This window comes from Eptesicus fuscus, chromosome 6 (assembly GCF_027574615.1).
Source record: "Eptesicus fuscus isolate TK198812 chromosome 6, DD_ASM_mEF_20220401, whole genome shotgun sequence".
NCBI lineage: Eukaryota > Metazoa > Chordata > Mammalia > Chiroptera > Vespertilionidae > Eptesicus > Eptesicus fuscus.
Genome location: NC_072478.1, coordinates 103234398 through 103253253, shown reverse-complemented (window position 1 = coordinate 103253253; position 18856 = coordinate 103234398). Strand labels below are relative to the sequence as shown.

Sequence of the window (18856 nt, the reverse complement as noted above, 5' to 3'; positions counted from 1 at the left end):
GCGGTACATTTCTTCACACCAGGCCCCTGAGGGTCACCTTGGGTGGAGCTGTTATCTGACAGCCAGGCCCCTGTGTTACCACGGCTTTGGTTACAAGTAACAGACGCTAACTCCGATCGGCTTAAACAAGAAGGGGGAGGTTCTGGCTTGTGTTGCGACATGTCCAGGATGCTGGATCGGGGCTCCCGTGATGTCCCAGGACGCGGCCCCTCTGTCCCTCTCACCCTGCTTGCTTCTGGGTGCAGGTGCTTCCCACACAGTAACCCCTGGGGGGGGTTCTCCTCCCAGCAGCCATTGCCATGGGAAAGGGGTCTCTGCCCTGATCAGGCCATCCCAAGTCCCAGAATGGAGTCCCCTCAGCCCATCCCTGGGGGCCCTGTCTTATTCTCCATCACGTGACCGGCGACAGGCAGTGCTCTGGTCGGCCAGCCCTGGGACACATCCCTACCCCCTCTCGCAAAGATGGGAAGAGGGAGGCGGGGCCCCCCGAGGAAATCAGGCGCTCTGACCAACAGAAGGGAAGGGGTGACCAGGTGAGCCGGAACAAGTGCTGGCAGGGCGAGTGTGGCAGGCCCCGGGCAAGGCCCCATGGACATTCGTCATGGCGGTGAGTCAGGGGAGGTCATTGTCCCCGTTTTAGAGAAAGGGACACTGGGTCCAGAGAGGTCGGTGCCCTGTGAGTCTCGCCCAGCGGTAGAACGGGCGTTGGCACCAGTGAGCCTTCACCAGCCCCCACACGCCGGGCAGAGCCAGAGCCCTGGTCGGGACAATTCTCATTAAAACAATTAGGTCTGAGCCTCAAAACGCAGACCATCCACTTGTGCTCAGCGGTTGGCTCCAGTGAACCAATTAGGCCTGTGCAGAGCCCTGCGCTGTACGTGCAGGACTTCAACTTCGCAAACAGGGATCAGGAATGAACTGGGTAAGCAGAATTTCCCCCTGTTTATGAGTGTATGCTTTTTATGGGTTTTAAGAAAAAATAAAAGTCTTTGATGACATTTTCTCTCTTTTTTTCCTTGTTTTTTAATATGTGTTTTTTAAATCCTTACCCGAGGATATGTTTTCATTGATTTTAAAGGAAAAGGAAAGGGAGGGGGAGGGGAGGGGGGGAAGGGGAGAGAGACAGACAGACAGACAGACCCCCATGGGTTGCCTCTCATACATGCCCCGACCTGGGAGTGAACCCACAACCTTTTTACTGTACAGGACGGATCCATATGGGCTTTGTTCTTGACAGAGGGTCATCCAAACTTGGCCTAAACATCCCCCAGGGATGGCAGCCTTTGATATGCTAGTTTCTGGGCTGCTCTCTTGAGAGTTGGAACTGAAGTCCAGGGCCGACTCTCCCTGGCTCTGCCTGGCCTAGCTCAGGTCACGTGCTCACTCTTCAACCGCTTCCCGTGGGTAAGGAATAGTACCCTCCTCCGCACCTAAGAAACTATCGCCCAGGTGGGGGAGGGGGTTCCCGTGAGAAAGAAACGGTGCCCTGCGTGGAAGAAAAATGAATCCCTACCGGGCAAAAAACAACATACCCACTGCACACACGTTACTTATCTTCACTCATGGATGTGTCGTCTTTCCAGCCGACCCTCGGTGCGTGGAGGGCCAGGGCCCTCTGTGCACCCCGTGGCCTCTAACAACCCTGAGCCCCTCCTTTTCAAACAGCATTTCTCTGTTTCCGAAGAGCTTTCACATAGATACGTACTCTGTAATGGTCAGAACTGCCCGATGACCACAGATAACTGGTGTGAGCCGGGACTGGGTGATGGGTGCTGATCCCTTAGCCCGTGAGTGTCCAGGCCACCCGAGTCCCAGCCAGGTGCCCCTGACCTCCTGCCGCCACCTCGCTTTGCCCGAATGCGTCGTCAGTGTGTTTTTTCGGAGTGCCGTGACTTGTGACAAAGGCGGGAACGTGGCCCCGCGGTTTACAGAGTGGCTCCCCCTTCTCCGTCCTCACACTGTCCCACTGAGCAGACGCTGGCGGCCCACTTCACAGATGGAGACACGGACAGGCAGAGGGAGAAAATGATCGAACCCTAACTGGAGGAAATGCTGTCATGGCTTAGCTGATGAGAAACATAAGGAGGCTAAGGCTCCTGGGACTTCAATCAAAACCAAGGTTTTAAGAATGACTCTGATAGCCCGGTGTGGCTCAGTGGTTGAACGTCGGCCTGTGAACCAGAAGGTCCAGGTTCAATTCCCGGTCAGGGCACATGCCTGGGTTGCAGGCTCGATCCCCAGTAGGGGGCGTGCAGGAGGCAGCCCACCAATGATTCTCTTTCATCATTGATGTTTCTCTCTCTCTCTCCTCTCCCTTCCTCTCTCTATCTAAAAATCAATAAAACATATATTTTTTAAAAATATAAAAGAATGACTCTGACAAAAAGAGCCAGCCCTGTGGCTCTCTGAATCGAGTGGGGAGCAAGGCATCCTTGCGCTGCCAACAATAACAGCACCTCCTGCGTGAGCAGGGTGCTAACACTTTCCCATGCTTGGTTTCACTTAACTCTGTGCACAACTCTCAGAGGTGGAGGTCGTTATACCCATTTCATTGGGGAGGAAGCTGAGGCTCAGAGAGAACAAGTGACCTGTTTCAAGTCGTCCAGCCGGTTGGTGGCGGAGCTGAGATTCAAACCCGGGTCTTTCTGACTCTGAACCTTGTGCTTCGCCCCCGAGTCCCCCTGGCGTTGGAAAGGGCCCCTGTTGGTGTTAACGCCCGTCTCCCCTGCTCCTCTCTGCAGGTCTACATCATCCGGGTCACGTGGTCCAGCGGCTCCACCGAGGCCATCTATCGGCGCTACAGCAAGTTCTTTGACCTCCAGGTAAGGACTCGGGGCCCCCAGGGAGCTGCGGGCAGGAAAGACTTCCATTGGACTCACTTCCCGTTTGGACTTCAGAGCCCAGACCCTCGCCCACAGTGGGCGGACGGTGCTCTTTTTCACCCCTAGAGTTAAAAACGCCGTCCGGGTGCCCGCCTCAGCGGCGCACACACTGAAATTAGCACACTGTGGAAAAGGTGTGCATGGCTCCTGCACAGGGTGACATGCACATTGGTGGACATTCCTCATTAAAAAGTGAAAAAAGCCCTAACTGGTTTGGCTCAGTGGATGGAGCGTCGGCCTGTGGACTCAAGGGTCCCGGGTTCGATTCCGGTCAAGGGCATGTACCTTGGTTGCGGGTACATCCCCAGTAGGGGGTGTGCAGGAGGCAGCTGATCGATGTTTCTCTCTCATCGATGTTTCTAACTCTATCCCTCTCCTTTCCTCTCTGTAAAAAGTCAATAAAATATATTAAAAAAAAAAAAGAAGAAGTGAAAAAAGATGTCCATCACTTTGGGGACATACTGCTTTATGCTGTGATCATCATTATTTCCCAAATAAAAGAAAGGCTGCGTGTGGACGGCTCCAGAGTGGAGCATGACCTGGAAATGGGTGTGGCTTTGGCGTGCAGATCGTGAATTGTGTTTTCTTCAAGGACTCAGATGTGTCCGGTCACCTTTGGGGAATAAACGAATGAATGAATAAATGAACTGACAGCCGCGAGTGCCACCAGTCCCATAGGGCACCCGGCCGGTGTGGACCGCTCAGTGTCAGCTCACCCCCGCGGGGGCAAAAGAACTACCGTCTGCGGGACCGTCGCTTTATCCTGATGTCACCAAAGACCAGCAACTCAAAGCAAGCGTGTCTGCATGAGAAGTCACAGGGCCCAATATGACAAATACAGTTCTTTACAGAAAGCACGGGCCTCCAGAACTTACGGGGCTTCCCGAACCTGCAAGTCCTCCCTGCTGCGTGGTGAGGGACCCATGCCGAGCTGTCTCCCTTTCCTCTGTGCCTGTCAGGATGCTTCAGTTGCAGGAAAACCTACTCACACGGGCTTAAGTCAGTGGGGAGTTCGGGGCTGGTGGAACTGCATGTCCTAGGCCAGTGGTCGGCAAACTCATTCGTCAACAGAGCCAAATATCAACAGTACAATGATTGAAATTTCTTTTGAGAGCCAAATTTTTTAAACTTAAACTTCTTCTAACGCCACTTCTTCAACATAGACTCGCCCAGGCCATGGTATTTTGTGGAAGAGCCACACTCAAGGGGCCAAAGAGCCACATGTGGCTCCCGAGCCGCAGTTTGCCGACCACGGTCCTAGGAGAAGGAACCGTGTGGGCTTTAGGCACTGCTTGATCCAGGGTTTTCCACTGTGTCCTTTCACCCAGCTCTTTCCTCTCATTCTGCATTTCTGCTTCCATCGCGTTGGTTTATCCTCAGCTCCCACGTGGTTGCAAAATGCTCTGGGCACACAATCAGCAGGAAAGAGGGAAAGGTCACTTCCCAGAGTCCCAGCGAGCACGGGGTTGTGTTTCAGAGGCTCATCTCTAAGCCTGTCACGATGGTGAAAGAATGTGATGGCCGGTGGGGTGGTCGGGTTCCTGCCCTGCCCCTGGAGTCGGGGGCGGGGACTGAGAGCCGGGGACTGTGATTGGGTGTAAAGTAGGCGTTGTTGTTGGGCCGTCAGGACAGAGCCCTTGTCCTCCACACACACACCAGCCCATCTCCTGGCCTCACATGTTCTCTGGGAGTTGGGTGATGTTAGCCACAGGCATTCGCGGTTGTGTGGACCTAATCTGTTCCTGAAGATGGCCAACGGAACAGTCAGAGCCTGTGTTCATTCTTTCCAAGGGGGAGCGGGGATGGCAAAGCTCTCCTGGCCTGTTTCCGTAGCTGCCAGAGTCACGTGTGATGTGAAGCCATTCAGACACCCGTGGCCTCGGTGTTGAACGTGGAATGAATGTGGTGAGGTTTTGTGTTCACCGTGTAACAACACCAAACAGGATCATACACAAGTTGTGTGTTTCTTCTGGTCTGCAGCAAGCATGCTCTGAGTGTAAATAGACAAGTGTGTGCCAGAGGGTCGGATTCCATCTACAATGGACTTGGCAGGAGCAGCCCGGGGCAGGGAAGGCAGATGATGGCGGCGATGCCCAGCGCCGGAAGCAGGAGGCACGGTCCTGTGTGCTAATGACCGAGATCCACACCCTCGTACCCAGACCACGGGTGTCTGTGCAGATCCATTGCGGCAGGTCTTCAGTTCAGAGAGTGAGAATTGAGTCCACATTTTGCAAGTTGCTGACTGACTTCTCATGCCCTGAGGGTCAGCACAGGGAGGGCGCCTGTATTTGGCTTCCAGAGGCCTCTTGCCTGCGTGATGCCTCCAAGGAAGGACACGGGGCAGGGAACAGGGCCAGGCATGATGGCTGGCTTAGGGATCACTGACACCCACAGCCCAAGCATCCGCTCAGCCAGCTCAGACGGGCAGAGAGGAGGGGCGGATTGATGGCGAGAGGCAGGTGTGCCCCGTGGAAACAGAAGGAAGTGCAGCCGCGTCCGCCGGGGCTCAGGACCCGCAGCAGGGTGACCCTGCGCAGCCCGGCGGCTCCCCGGCCGCGTGTCACTGTGGCCGCAGGATCTGCCATCGAGCCTGTTTCCTTTCCCCAGCGACCTCTCCAGCCCAGCTTCCTCCACATGCCTGTGGCCCACATCCCCCAGACAGCGCCTTCGGCCCCCGAGTGGAGGTGTCCTTCCTGTTGTCGATGCACTGGGGTTTCCCGGTGCCGATTCCGGCTCCAGGGTTGAGAATCTGATTGTCAGAGACCTGGGTCAGTCCACCTGACCTGTGGGCTGCGGCGGGAGCGTGGGGTTGTTGGTGCAGCAGGAGCTGGAGGAGTAGGGCGGAGCAGAGGGGGGAGGAGGCCCGGAAGCACGGGGGCAAAGGCAGGGGCTGAGGAGGTGGGCTGTCATTGGCTCCCTGTCCCAGGATAGCCCCGGCTTCAGACTTTGACTTCAGCGTTAGACAGATGGCTTCAGAGCTCAGCTTTTTGCCTCTTTAGGTTTCAGCTCGGTGACGCCGCTGTATGTTTCCGAGCCTCAGTTTCCCGGTCTGCACATGGAGAGTGAAAGCACTTTCCGCGTGCATCGGGGATGACAGAGCTGTGCCTTGCTCTGTAAGCGTGTCAGCTGTCATCTGCTGTCGCTCCGCTCAGCGGGACTTGCCTGAGGGGACCCTGTCTGGGAATGCCGGCCAGGGTCGGATCGCAGGCTCCCTGCCCCGAAGCCTCTGCTCGCTCCACTCTCCTGCTGTGACTCAACTTTCGGATTTCTACCAGAGTTTAAAAGTGAAGATTTTCCGCCCCACTCAGCACGATTGGTAATAATTGGGGGTTTGCTGTGGCGTGAGTAACGGCCTCAGACCGCCCTCCTGAAAGGAAGTCGTCGAAAGACGGCACTTCAGCCGCCTTTAAAGAGTCCCAGATGGGCAGCTGGACGGGAAAGGCGTGGAATTCCAGAGGGTCCCCTCTCCTGGCACCGCCGGCCTCCTGCCCCCGCAGCCCAGAGCGGGCAGCCGGAAGGAGTTAGGGCAGGAGTCAGCTGTTCCCGAGGCCCCGGCGAGGAGGCCAGCCCGTGTGGGGCTGCAACACCCTCAAGTGCGATGATTTCACGATTCCGCCCTCCCTTCCCCTCCCTCCTGTCTGGCGAGTAGCCTCGGTTTTTTTCAGAAGAAACTTGGCTCTCACACACATCATCACTTCAAAAAAAAAAAGAAAGCATGGGGAGGGCCGAGCTCTCGCCGAGGAACAGCTAAGCCAGTGAGGTGTAATGGAAAAAGTCAGGAGACTTGGGGCCTAGCCACCTGTGCTGTGTGGCCTTCGGCACGCCCCTTAACCCCTCTGTGCCTGACTGCTCTCATCAGTGGCGTGGGGTGATGATAACAGAAACAGCTGGCTTTCTGGAGCTCGGACTGACTGCTCAGCATCTGGATGCCGTGACTCATTTAATCCTCGGATCGAGCTTATCACCTCGCACAGATGAAGAAACCCAGGCTGGGAGAGGCCACAGGGTTTGCCCCAGGTCACACAGCCAGTGGGCATCGGAGCTAGGGTTTGAAGCTGGGCGGGCGACAGCACGGACCCCAGTCTTGGCCTCTCTGCTGTCCAGGCCCCTCGCGGCTACTTCCCCAGGTTCCTATGGAGTTGAAAGCGATGATGTGTGTTGGGAAGAGGCAAACCCACAGAGACAGAGCAGATGAGTGGTTGCCAGGCGCTGGGAGGAGGGGAGAGTGGGAGAGGCGGATGGGTACAGGGTTTCTCTCTGGGTGGAGGAAAATGTTCTGGAATTAGATCGGCGGGATGGTTGCACAACCTTCTGAATATACCAAAAACCACTGAATTGTATACTTTAAAAGGGTGAATTTTCTGGTATGTGGAGTGTATCTGGATTTTTTTTTTTTTTTTTGAAGTGATGATGTGTGTGAGAGCAGTTTCTGGGCTGTCGAGCCCTGAGCAAATGTCAGCTGTTGGGATTATCGGGAATTGGCAGGGTTTCGAGCAGGGGCTGGTGCCAGTTGAATAGAGTGGGTAAGACCCTGGGCTTGGGTCCCAATGCTGCCACTTTCTGGTCGGGAGATCTTGTTTTAGTCAGAGCTGTTTTAGTCGCAGATGGCAGAAACCCGGTGAAGGTGGATTATTCAGAAAGAACATGGATGAGCTAAATGTAACTGAGAGACCAAGGGGAGTTGGCGTCAGGTCTGGCTGGATCTAGGCGCCACCGTGTCAATCAGGGCCTGCTTTTCTCCACTTGGCTGTCTTCACGTCCAGGCACGTGGTGGCCACAGGCCCGCGCTGTATCCGTGAGTTCCGTTCAGCGCCTTCCGGGAAAAGAGGACACCCAACAGTTTAAGCAAAAGCCTCATTGATTCATCGTGGGTCCGTGGCCAGCCGGTCAGGGCCATCCCTGGCACGAGTGAAATCAGCCTCCCGCCAATGTGTGTAACCCACAGAGAAGAAAGCAGGGAACTGCTTCCGCGGAACGGCGAGGGGCTTGTGGGGAACGGAGGACAGTAACTGTGCCCTCCGGTGGGGGCAGGGCATTCAGGCAGAGGGAACGGTCTACAGAGAGGCCGCCTCGGGTAAGAAAGGAGCGGGGCTCAGGCTCCTCTGTGGGCAAAGAGACTTAACATCAAACACTAGCGAAAATGTCCCCTTTAAGACAGTGCACTTTCTTTTTTTTTTTTTTTTTTTTTTTTTTAAATATATTTTATTGATTTTTTACAGAGAGGAAGAGAGAGAGGGATAGAGAGTTAGAAACATCGATGAGAAGAAACATCGATCAGCTGCCTCTTACCCCCTACTGGGGATGTGCCCTCAACCAAGGTACATGCCCTTGACCGGAATCGAAAATGTCCCCTTTAAGACAGTGCACTTTCTGATGTGACTTCCTGACTGGCTTGTCTTGGAAAACCTGGACCCCGATCGTCAGCCGTCACTACTGGTTGGCAGCTGGCCACGCGTCTCATGCACATGAGGGTGTAGGCCACAGAGCCCGGGCTGGGAATGGGAAGCCCTGGTGTCAGGGCCCGGCCGTCTGTCTTAGCAGCCGTGTGGCCTTGGGCAGGCCTCTCTGCCGCTCCCCGTCTGCCCTCGCCTGGCTCCGTCAGCCTGTGGCAGGGGGCACCGGGGATGGTCGGATGCCGTGGCGCTGAGGGCAACGCCCGGAGGTAACGTGGGCTGGTTGAGGGATGTCGTTAAAGATCTGGATGGCCGGTTCCTGACACGCACAGGTGCCCGCTTTCCGTCCTCTCGTTTGGTCCTCACCTGCAGGAAGCGAGCATTGTGTCCACACCACAGACGGGGGAGCGGACGCTCAGAGGGCTGTCACGTGCCCGGAGAGCAGCGTGGCTGGGATTTAAGCCCACGTGGGGCCGAGTCGGAAGCTGCACCCCGCTGCGCTCTTGAGGCCCAGTACTGCCCCCGAATCGCTTTTCTAAGGTAGATTTGCCTCCTGGAGTTCTGCCTGGCGCTGCCCTTTGAAGGCCCAGGTGGCACCTCCCTGTCAGATGCGGGCAGTCTACCCCGCAGAGAGGGCTGCCCTGGGCCGTACACGATCCCTTCCCAAAGGGGCCCCAGGGGCCCGGGGGTCTCCTGTACTCTGTGCCAGGTGACCTTTGCCCTCTGAGTTTTCCCACGGGCTCAGTGTGCTCCCAGGCCGAGGGTCATGGCCGCCGCCGGAGCCAGGGCTTCCCTGGGGAAGCACAGCTACTAGTAAGCATTTGCTGAGCCTGAGTGACTCCAGGGGTTCAGAAAGGGGCGTCTGATCCGGCCGGGGAGCTCAGGCCCGGCTTGCTTCCTGGAGGAGGTGACATTTAAGCAGGGTCTAGACCATGAGTAAGGCGTTGACCCGCAGACAGGGTGGGGGAGGGCATTCCACATGGAGAACACCAGGTGTGTGACGGTGCAGGGCGTGAGGGAGCGGGATGGCAGCTCAGCTTCTTGCAGAATTCTGACAGCGGGGCGCGGAGCCAGCTGGTCGCCGCGCCTGGCAGGGGGCCCCGCGGAGAAGCGCCAGCCCGGGTGTCCTGTAAGTGGGAACACCGCGTGCTGTGGGGACCCGGAGAGATAGTTCTTTTGGGAGGAGCCGTTTCTTAGGTCAGCGATTCTCCAACCTTTTTCATCTCCTGGCACACATAGGCTAATTACTAAAATTCTGAGGCACACCAAAAAATATATTTTTTGCTGATCTGACAAAAAAAAATAGGTATAATTTTTAATCAATTCATACCAGACGGCTGTTGTTACGTTGGCTATTATATATACACTGAGTGGCCAGATTATTATGACCACCCCATCAGTACTTCGTTGGGCCACCTTTTGCCTTCAATACTGCGGCGATTGTTCTTGGCATTGACTCCACGAGATGTTGAAAGGTGATGCGAGGAATCTGACACCATGCCTCATGAATAGCACTGTCCAGTTCTGTGAGATTGGATGGTTGTGGAACCAGCTGCCTGATGGCTCTTTTAACTTCGTCCCACAAATGCTCAATTGGATTGAGATCTGGTGATTGTGGGGGCCACCTAAGCAAGGTAAAGTCTCCCTCATGTTCTTGAAACCACTCCTGCACAATACGAGCACCGTGGCATGGCACATTGTCTTGTTGGAAGAAGCCATCTCCATTGGGATACGCCATCAACATGACAGGATGAACTTGATCAGCAACGATACTTAGGTATGTTGTGCTATTCAGACATTGTTCCACACGAATTAAAGGGCCCAAATCATGCCAGGAAAACATGCCCCAAACCATAACACTGCCCCCACCAGCTTGAAGGGTTGTACTCATGCATGTGGGGTGCATGCTTTCATGCTGTTTCCGCAAAATTCTCACTCTGCCATCTGTATGATGCAACTGGAAACGTGATTCATCGGACCACATGACTTTTTTCCAATGCTCGACTGTCCAATCCTTGTGTTCCTGTGCGAATTGGAGATGTTTTATCTTGGTAACTGCAGACAGCAAAGGTGTTCGAACAGGCCTTCGGCTTCCATATCCCATACGATGCCTACAAACGTCAGGTGGTCATAATAATCTGGCCACTCAGTGTATATACATATGTATATGTATATATACTTATTTGTAAAATACATATATATATTGTTTTCAGAGAGGAAGGGAGATGGAGAGAGAGATAGAAATATCCATGATGAGACAGAATTACTGATTGGCTGCCTCCTGCACATCCCCCACTGGGGATCAAGCCCTCAACCCAGGCATGTTCCCTGACTGAGAATGGAACCGTGACCTCCTGGTTCATCAGTCGATGCTCAACCACTGAGCCACACGGGCCGGGCTGTTGTAATTTTTTTTTATTGGACAATCTAAGGGAAAAGAGGTCAGTGTCCCTGACTAAACAGTCAGGTATTGTATGTTTTAAAAATTGTTGGGGCACGCCGCTTGAAAGTCGCTGTCCTGGACTCATCCATTCACAGAGCCTCCGCTGTGCTGCAGCAGCATCTTCATCTGCTCCTTCATTTCTCCCCAGAGGAGGGACTGAGATCTGGAGACGGGAGAGGCTGTCCCAAGCTGCGCTGTAAACATCATTTGTTTCCTGTTTTGATTGAGATAGGACTGACCTGTCTCGCTCACGCGACTTTGACAACCCAAGTGCACTTGTGAGCTCTGGGGACTGCCTGCCCGAAGCCCCCATGCTCCACCGCGGAAGCCAAAGGGCAGGGAATGTGTCCTCCCATCTTTTCTGGAGGCAGGCAGAGGGCTGGCAGACCTGAAGACTCTCACTCCCCCACGCAGCTTCCCGGCAAGACCCTAGCCAACCCCTGCTCAGGGGGCACCAACCATATTTCTCCAAATACTGCCTTTGCCGGACCCTCCGACACAGTCTTTCGCCAGACGTTATCTTCTGAAATTGGGGTGTTGCACACGCTTAATGGAATGTTTTTCCCCTCCCCAGTGAAGAGCCGTTGCCATGTTGATGACGTGTAGCTGAGAAAACATGGCAGTGGTCTCTTCCCACAGTGAGCAGTTCCTTATGTGTAAACTAGGAATGCTGCCTGGTCTGTCTGAGCCCCAACCAGGTCCTGTTGCCGCCTCCTGGGATGTAATGTCTCTGCTCTTAGACAGTGGCTGTCACATCCGTGAGCCCCCTCTTTTCATTCATTTGCTCATTCATTGATTCATTCCTTTTTTGCACAAATATCTACCAAGCACCGACCATGGACCAATGAGGAGGTGGTGGAGGGGGTCGGGCTGAGAAAATGCTGACCTGGCCTGGGGCGGGGCAGGAAGGATGAGAGAAGTGGACGGACTGGAGGGGTGCACCCTGGCACAGGACACCAGGGCATGCCCACCGTTAGATCAGCTCCTCGAGGGGACGGAATGTCCACAGACAACCCCCCACGGATGGAGAGAGGTCCAGGGGCGTTGCCACGCCTGCTCTGAGGACCACGTGGCTCCCAGCAGCCCGCAGCTGCGTGTGACAGTGGTCGGATGATAAAGCAAAGGAAGTAAGACCGGGTGTGGCGCACAGAGAGGATGGGTGTCAGTGTCCAGCCCAGCCCTGTTCACCAGGGCTACCACGGGAGGCTAAATGAAGGCAGGTGTGAAGTCAGTGAAATTAACGGTTGAGTTCCTCGGTCACAGGAGCCGCATTTCACGTGCTCAGTCGCCACTGGGGACGGGTGGTGCCGTCAGGGACGGCCGATGGAGGACATGTCCGTCACGGCAGACAGTTCTATGGGACGGCCACGGAGGGGGCTCAGGTGGCCTGAGTTTTGCCAGTCTTAAAACACAGCCTCATCGTGGAATGTTCTTCAGCCTTAAAAGGGAAGGAAACCCCAACACGTGATACAACATGGATGAGCCTCGAAAACACGCTAAGAGAAACAGGCTAGTCACAAAGAACAAACGCTGTGGGATCCCCCTCGCTCGCGACCTAGAATAGATGTCCAGCGACAGAGTGGAATGGTGGCTGCCAGGGCCTGGGTTTCACGGGCATAGAGCTTCAGATTGGAGTGAGGAAGAGGCTCTGGAGATGATGGTGCCGATGGCCGCGTAACAATGTGAATGGACTTAACATCACTTAACGCGTAAGATGGTTGAGGTCATGAATTTTATGTTTTGTATACTTAACAATAAAAAACCCTCACAAACCACTCAAAACTTGTTCCCAAGTAACTTCCCAAAGAAGAAATTCATTCTGCACAATATACAGGCGATGCATTATAGAATTATACACCTGAAACCGGTATCATTTTATTAACCAGTGTCACCCCAACACATGCAATTAAAAAATGTGGATGTATTATGGGCAGAGCGCAAGGTAGATTTCTTCTTCACCTAGGATGTCCCGGAGAGCTCCCCTCCCCTCCCCAACATCCCCCCCCGCCCCCCGCCTCCCGCATTCACTGCCACAGCACCCTGCCAGTGGGCTGTGTGCCACCCTCTGCGGATGGGATCCGGCCAAGGACACGCTGGCATGAGGAGGCACCGGCTGAAGCTCGGGGCTGTCTGGCCCCAGGGGCAGAGTGTCTGTGGTTGGACGCTGCAGCGTTAACCCAGGTCTGCGGCCTCAGATTAACAAGTAACACTTCCGCCCTTCAGGCCACGCTTCTGTGGGAGAAAGCAAGTCGGGACAAGGCGTGAGAGCACAAGTTCGCTCTCACGATGCTCACTGTTGGCAGACATCGTCGTCAGTAAAACTGAGAAGGGAAAGAAGATGGTGTGAGACAAATCCTTCAAACACTCCAGCGGAGACCGCTTCATCACCCTGCTGCTCACCTGTGCGCGGAACAGTATGCTTGCCTTATTTCAAGCCAATTTTTCATGTTCACGTGACTCCCAAACTGTTTAAGGGAGTGACGCTGGGGAAAGAGAATGGCGTTGAGATTAAGGTACTCGAACTGGCTAGGTTCCCACTGGGCTGTGTGACCTGAGGCGGTTCACTGTCCCCCTCTGCTCCCCAGTCTCCCCGTCTGTGACATGGGGATCATACATTTATTTCACAGGGTTCTGACCAAGGTCAGGTAGAGCCACGTGTAGAAGAAGGCTTGTTCACAGTCAGCTGCCGGTCACATGTCAGTAGGGATTGCTCATTATTATTCAGGATTAGTAATATGAATGTTATTATTAATCAGGGGTCCTTGGCAAACATCTCCTGAAGCTGCCCCCCAACCCCAATTTTACTCCGTGGCATTCATTGCTTTAGTCGGTTTTTAGTGAGTGCCCACTGTGTGCTGGTGTTGAAACGCTCCTGGGTTCAAACAGGGAAGCCTGCCTTTTCCAGCCAGGCCCGCTGTGGCATCACCGGTTGCCGGATGACGTGGACCGAGCATTTCCCCATCACCACGCAGCACAGAGGAGGGGCCGACAGAAAGCCACCAATGAAACCACAGCCGCGGCGGGCAGCCCTCCACGGTGCTGGCCAAGCTGAGCCCGAGCCCCTCCCCAGGGGCGCACATCCCAGGAGGGGGCGGAGGAGCGCCAGCCTGGGTAAATGGCCCCCTTCCCCCGCGGAGGAGCGGTCCTGATGGGGTGTCTTCGTAGCATCTCCGAGGTGGAGGGACGGCAGGGAAGCAGATGGTGCAGCCTCTGGCCCCGCCTCCTGGCTCCAGGCTCACGGAACATTTCCTCACTTCTCTGGGCTTCGGGTTCCTGGATAGCCGTGTCCAGCTTGAAGGAGTGTTCGGAAGATTTAGTGCGAGAACGTGTCTGCAGAGTCTGCTCCACGCCTGGCACATACACATGTTTCTCATGTGCCTCAGGCCCTCTCCCCCCTCCCCCGGATGCCTGCACAGTAGCTGTGCTTATTCCTCCCAGGCTCCTCGAAGCTCCTTCCATCCCGCCAGAGCGACACGTCTGGAGTGCCAGGCAGCTCTCCCTCGGCTGGAATCCTGGGCGCATGGACCGGTCAGGTTGGGTCAGGATAGGCTGCTGCGATAAACAGCCTCGCTGTGGAATGAGGGTTTATTTCTCACGCGGGCGACCTGTCCATCAAAGGTTGTTGGGATCCTTATTCCAGGACCCTCACAGGCGGAAAAGCCGCTGTCTGGAGTGTGGCCCGTCACCAGGGCAGAAGGAGACGGACCGTGGTGAGTCACGCTCCGTTCATGGCTCTTCCACCCCGAGTGGCACGTCTCGGCTGCTCACGTTTACTTGACTACATCCCACTTCGAGGGGGTGGGACGTTCACATCTGCCAGGTGCTCAGGAGAAGGACCAGATACCTGACGGCAGCGCTCATGACCCTGCAGCCCTAGCTGGTTTGGCTCAGTGGATAGAGCGTCAGGCTGGGGACTGAAGGGTCCCGGGTTCGATTCCGGTCAAGGGCATGTACCTTGGTTGCAGGCACATCCCCAGTAGGAGCTGTGCAGGAGGCCGCTGATCGATGCTTCTCTCTCTCATCGATGTTTCTATCTCTCTATCCCTCTTCCTTCCTCTCTGTAAAAAAATCAATAAAATATATATTTTTAAAAAAATAAAATAAAAGTCGCCCTGCACGTTGGTATCACTTCCCCGGGACCCCGAGCAGCAGGTCTCTGCGGTTTTGTAGATTCCCGTTCAGTCCTCCCAAGGTCAGAGAGGCGTCTCTTGCACTCTGAGAGGTTTTCGTTTCGGGACCTCTGTTCCCGCTCCTCCCCTGCCCGACGGCAGCCCACGCCTTTCTCTCGCCGCGCTTCCGACACCACCCTGGAACGGTCCGTTTCCTCTCAGCCGCCTCTTTCATTGCTGTAGGCCGCGGGCCAGCAGGCCGGGCACAGAGCTGTGTGCACAGCCATCCTGGGGAACGCTCAGGGGGACGGGGGTGTCACGATTGGGTCTCAGTGGTTCGGTCCTTATCACCATCCAGCAGTTCTTAGGAAACAGGACGGCCTGCCATCCGTGGACTTCTGGGGGTGTTGTCACAGTTCAGGCCCTGAGGCTGGAGACCCCTGGGAGAACCTAGAGTGGCCACTCCCAGCTCTGGGCCTTCACCGGTTGGGCAGCTGTGGGCGTGAGGAATTGCTTCACGGAAACCCTCGGTCCCATGGACACGGACTTACCGTTAGTGTGGCCTCTGAAGAGCTGAGCGAAGCGAGCTTTAGGATGTCCGGCCGCACGTGTCAGGTAATTCCCTCCAATGTCAGAGGTGCACGCGTCATATCTTTCGGTATTTTTCTCCCTTGACAGATGCAGATGTTGGACAAATTTCCCATGGAAGGAGGACAGAAGGACCCCAAACAGCGGATCATCCCCTTCCTGCCAGGTAGGTGGGACTCATTGCTCTCGGATCTCTCGGCTCGTAACCAGACACTTCACCTCTGGGAGCCTCAGTTTCTCCTACCTCTAAAATGGGAATGATTAGGCGTGTCAAGTTTTATAACGAGTGGCATCTCTTATGGCTACTGTATCATTTTTCTGTTGCTCCGTAACAAATTGCCACCCGTTTAGCAGCTTACAGTGGCACCCATTTATTATCTCCCAGTTCTTTTGGTCGGAAGTTCCAGAGGCCTCCGCTGGGTACTCTGTTTTAGGGTCTCACAAGGCAACATCAAGGTCGTGGCTGGGCCCAGCTCTCATCCGGAGGATCTGGGGCAGAATGCAGTTCCTGCCGCTCCAGGACTGAGATGAGATGCCGGTTTCCTTGCTCGCGTCAGCCAGGCTGCCTGCATCCCCCCTCTGTGGCCCCTCCATCCTCAGGCCGGCAGCGAAGCACCGAGTCTTTCTTGGGCTTTAAATGTCTCCGGCTGCCCCGCTGGCCCCCGCAGAGGGAGCTGCCTGCTTTGAGGGACTCATGTGATGGCATGTCGTACCCTCCTGGCTAATGCAGGGTAATCTTGTAAAGAAACCGTGGCCTGAAGCGATCCCATCATAGTCACCGGCTCAGGGGTCCGGCTGGGCCATCTTGAGGGGAGGGGGCATTATAGAAATTCCACCTGCCTACCTGCCACGGACTTTCTGAGAGCCAGGCACCACTCCAGGCACTGTGGAGGAGTTAACGTAGTGAAGGCGTTCATGTCCCTTCCCTCCTAAAAACATTCCTTACCAAAGCAGTAGCATCAGGCCTCAGCTCAGAAAGTAGGTTATATTCCCAGCTGGTTTGGCTCAGTGGATAGAGCGTCAGCCTGCAGACTGAAGGGTCCCGGGTTCGATTCCGGACAGGGGCACGTACCTCAGTTGCAGGCTCCTCCCTGGCCCGGGCCCGGGTCGGGGCATGTGCAGGAGGCAACCCATTGATGTGTCTCTCTCACATCGATGTTTTTCTCTGTCTTTCCTTCTCTCTTCCACTCTCTGTAAAAATCGATGGGCGTGTCCTCGGGTGAGGATTAACAAGAGAAAAGGAAGTAGGTTGTACCCAAGCCAGTGTCATGGTCTCAGTAGCTACCACGGGTTGGATGTCTGCTGTGTGCCAGGCGCTGGGCTGAGCGCTTTCCATTCATTACGTCACTCAGTCCTCAGAACAACCTGGCAGGGTGGGCACTGCGTGCCCGTTTCTCAGCCGCACACACCGAGGCTCCTCCCCTGTGCTATCTTGGGTGAATGACTTCAGCACACAAAGTTTCGTTTGCACTCAGGAGATGATCGTGGCACTGCAATAGCAGAGTTGTTGCGAGGGTAGGTGAGTGCCTGGCACAGACCGGCAGCGATCGGGCACGTACCGTCATTCTGAGGTACAGATCTTCAGCAAGGTGACACCACCCCAAATCACCAGTACGTCGAGCGGAAAGGACCCTTCCGATCTTTCTCATTTTGCAGAAGAGGGAGCAGGCCCCACAGTGGGGGAGGCTCCCAGGTCACTCAGGCGCCCAGGCTCCCCTCCCCCACTCCAGGGTCCTGCCGTGGGCACAGGAGTGGGCTCTCCCAGATGCCGTCATGGTGAGTGGGTTTAGAGACTGGGCAGAGGCGTTTGCCAGACCCCGTCCGCTGGGAGGATCATTTGCCTAAAACAGCGAGTGTTTTAGTTCTTCCGTGGGGAGAGTGTGCAATCACACTGGAATTTTCTTTCCTATTGGAGAAAACCCGGAGTGCCAGCTGCAGCAGCCAAGAGTCCGGGCTCCGGCCCTGTGACAGGCGGACGACACCCACCCCGGTCCCCGCTGGGCCTCGCTGTCCCATCCGTAAAACGGGACATGATCCCTGCCTCACAGGCCTCTCTCCCGGACACACAGTAGGTTCTCAGTAAAGGCAGAAACAGGGTCCCGTGACATTCCTTTGGAATCTCTTGGTATTTCATATCTTGGAGGCGTTGCTTAAATGCTCAGCCTGAATACTCACATTGAACTGGGCTCTAAATGTGGGTTTTTCTCGCCCTCGCCAGTGTGGCTCAGTGGAGAGAGCGTTGGCCCGTGGACTGAAGGATCCCAGGTTCCATCCCGGTCATGGGCACGTATCTTGGTTGCAGGCTCGATCCCCGGCCCTGGCCCGGCACATGCAGGAGGCAGCCAATCGATGCGTCTCTCCCACTGATGTTGCTCTCTCTCTGTCTCTCCCCCTCCCTTCCACTCTCTCTCAAAATCAATGGAAAAACATCCTCGGGTGAGGATTAACAACAACAACAACAAAATTTAAATGTAGGTTTTCCTCCAGAGCGGTGAGGTGTAAGTCTTACTGTCGGATGAAAGGCAAACCCAGCTCTGGAAAAACTTCCCAGGACGGGGAAGAGCTTGAGCCCACCCTCCCCCAAGCCCCTGGAAGCTTTCATGATTACGTAATTCTCTTCCACCCACAAATTCATGAAAATGCTGTTCTCAGGGACGCGGCCCAGCGTCCCTGCTCACGGCACCCACTGCAGCTTGGAGAGGTCCCGCCGGGCCCAGGACGCCCCTCAGCGTTTCCTCCCCGCGGAGGCCGAGGGCAGGGGCCTGGGGGGGAGCGTCCCCTCTCCTAGGGTCACTTTTCTGCCAAGCCCGCCACGTCAGCAGAACAAAGCAAGTCTCCTGTGAGCACAAAGGCCGGGGGAGGGGGAGCCGCCTGCTCAGGCCTCCTCCCCGGCCAGAGCTGGGCCAGCCAACTTGGCGGAGGCCGCAGCTTGAAAATTAAAAATTACAGTCTGGCCTCCTCCACCGTGGAAAACAAAAGGCTGTTCTCCGCCCCAGCACCCCCCTCCGCCCCAGGCGGGCTGGCCCGCAGCGAGGGAGGGGTGCGCGTGCGCCCTCTTCCCCGTGACTCAGCCCTCAGCCCAGAAACGCTTCACATCAGATGCAGACAAGGGCTCCGGCCCCATCAGCCGTTCACCCGGGAGGTACCAGCCACGACGGGCTGCTGCTCACGGCCCGGCCCTGTGCTCGGCCGAGCAGGAACTCCAGCTCCGCTGCCCATCCACGGCGACTTAGCCAGCGGGTGGCAGGTCTTAAAAACAGAGCTGGGGCCCTGGCCTGTATGGCTCAGTGGATAGCGCACCCCGAGCAGGAACTCCAGCTCCGCTGCCCATCCACGGCGACTTAGCCAGCGGGTGGCAGGTCTTAAGAAACAGAGCTGGGGCCCTGGCCCGTTTGGCTCAGTGGATAGCGCGCCGACCTGCGGACGGAAGGGTCCCGGGTT

At 55.8% G+C, this 18856-nt stretch overlaps 1 protein-coding gene across 1 annotated transcript in view; it reads left to right on the top strand.

Moving 5' to 3' along the window:
- The window catches only part of SH3PXD2B (SH3 and PX domains 2B), an 89184-nt gene that overhangs the window by 28135 nt on the left and 42193 nt on the right, over positions 1-18856 (top strand). Inside the window, exons 2-3 of the mRNA XM_008147608.3 lie at positions 2742-2822; positions 15506-15581. Of these exons, the coding sequence (XP_008145830.1) occupies positions 2742-2822; positions 15506-15581 (157 nt within the window). The remainder of the gene's footprint in view (positions 1-2741; positions 2823-15505; positions 15582-18856) is intronic.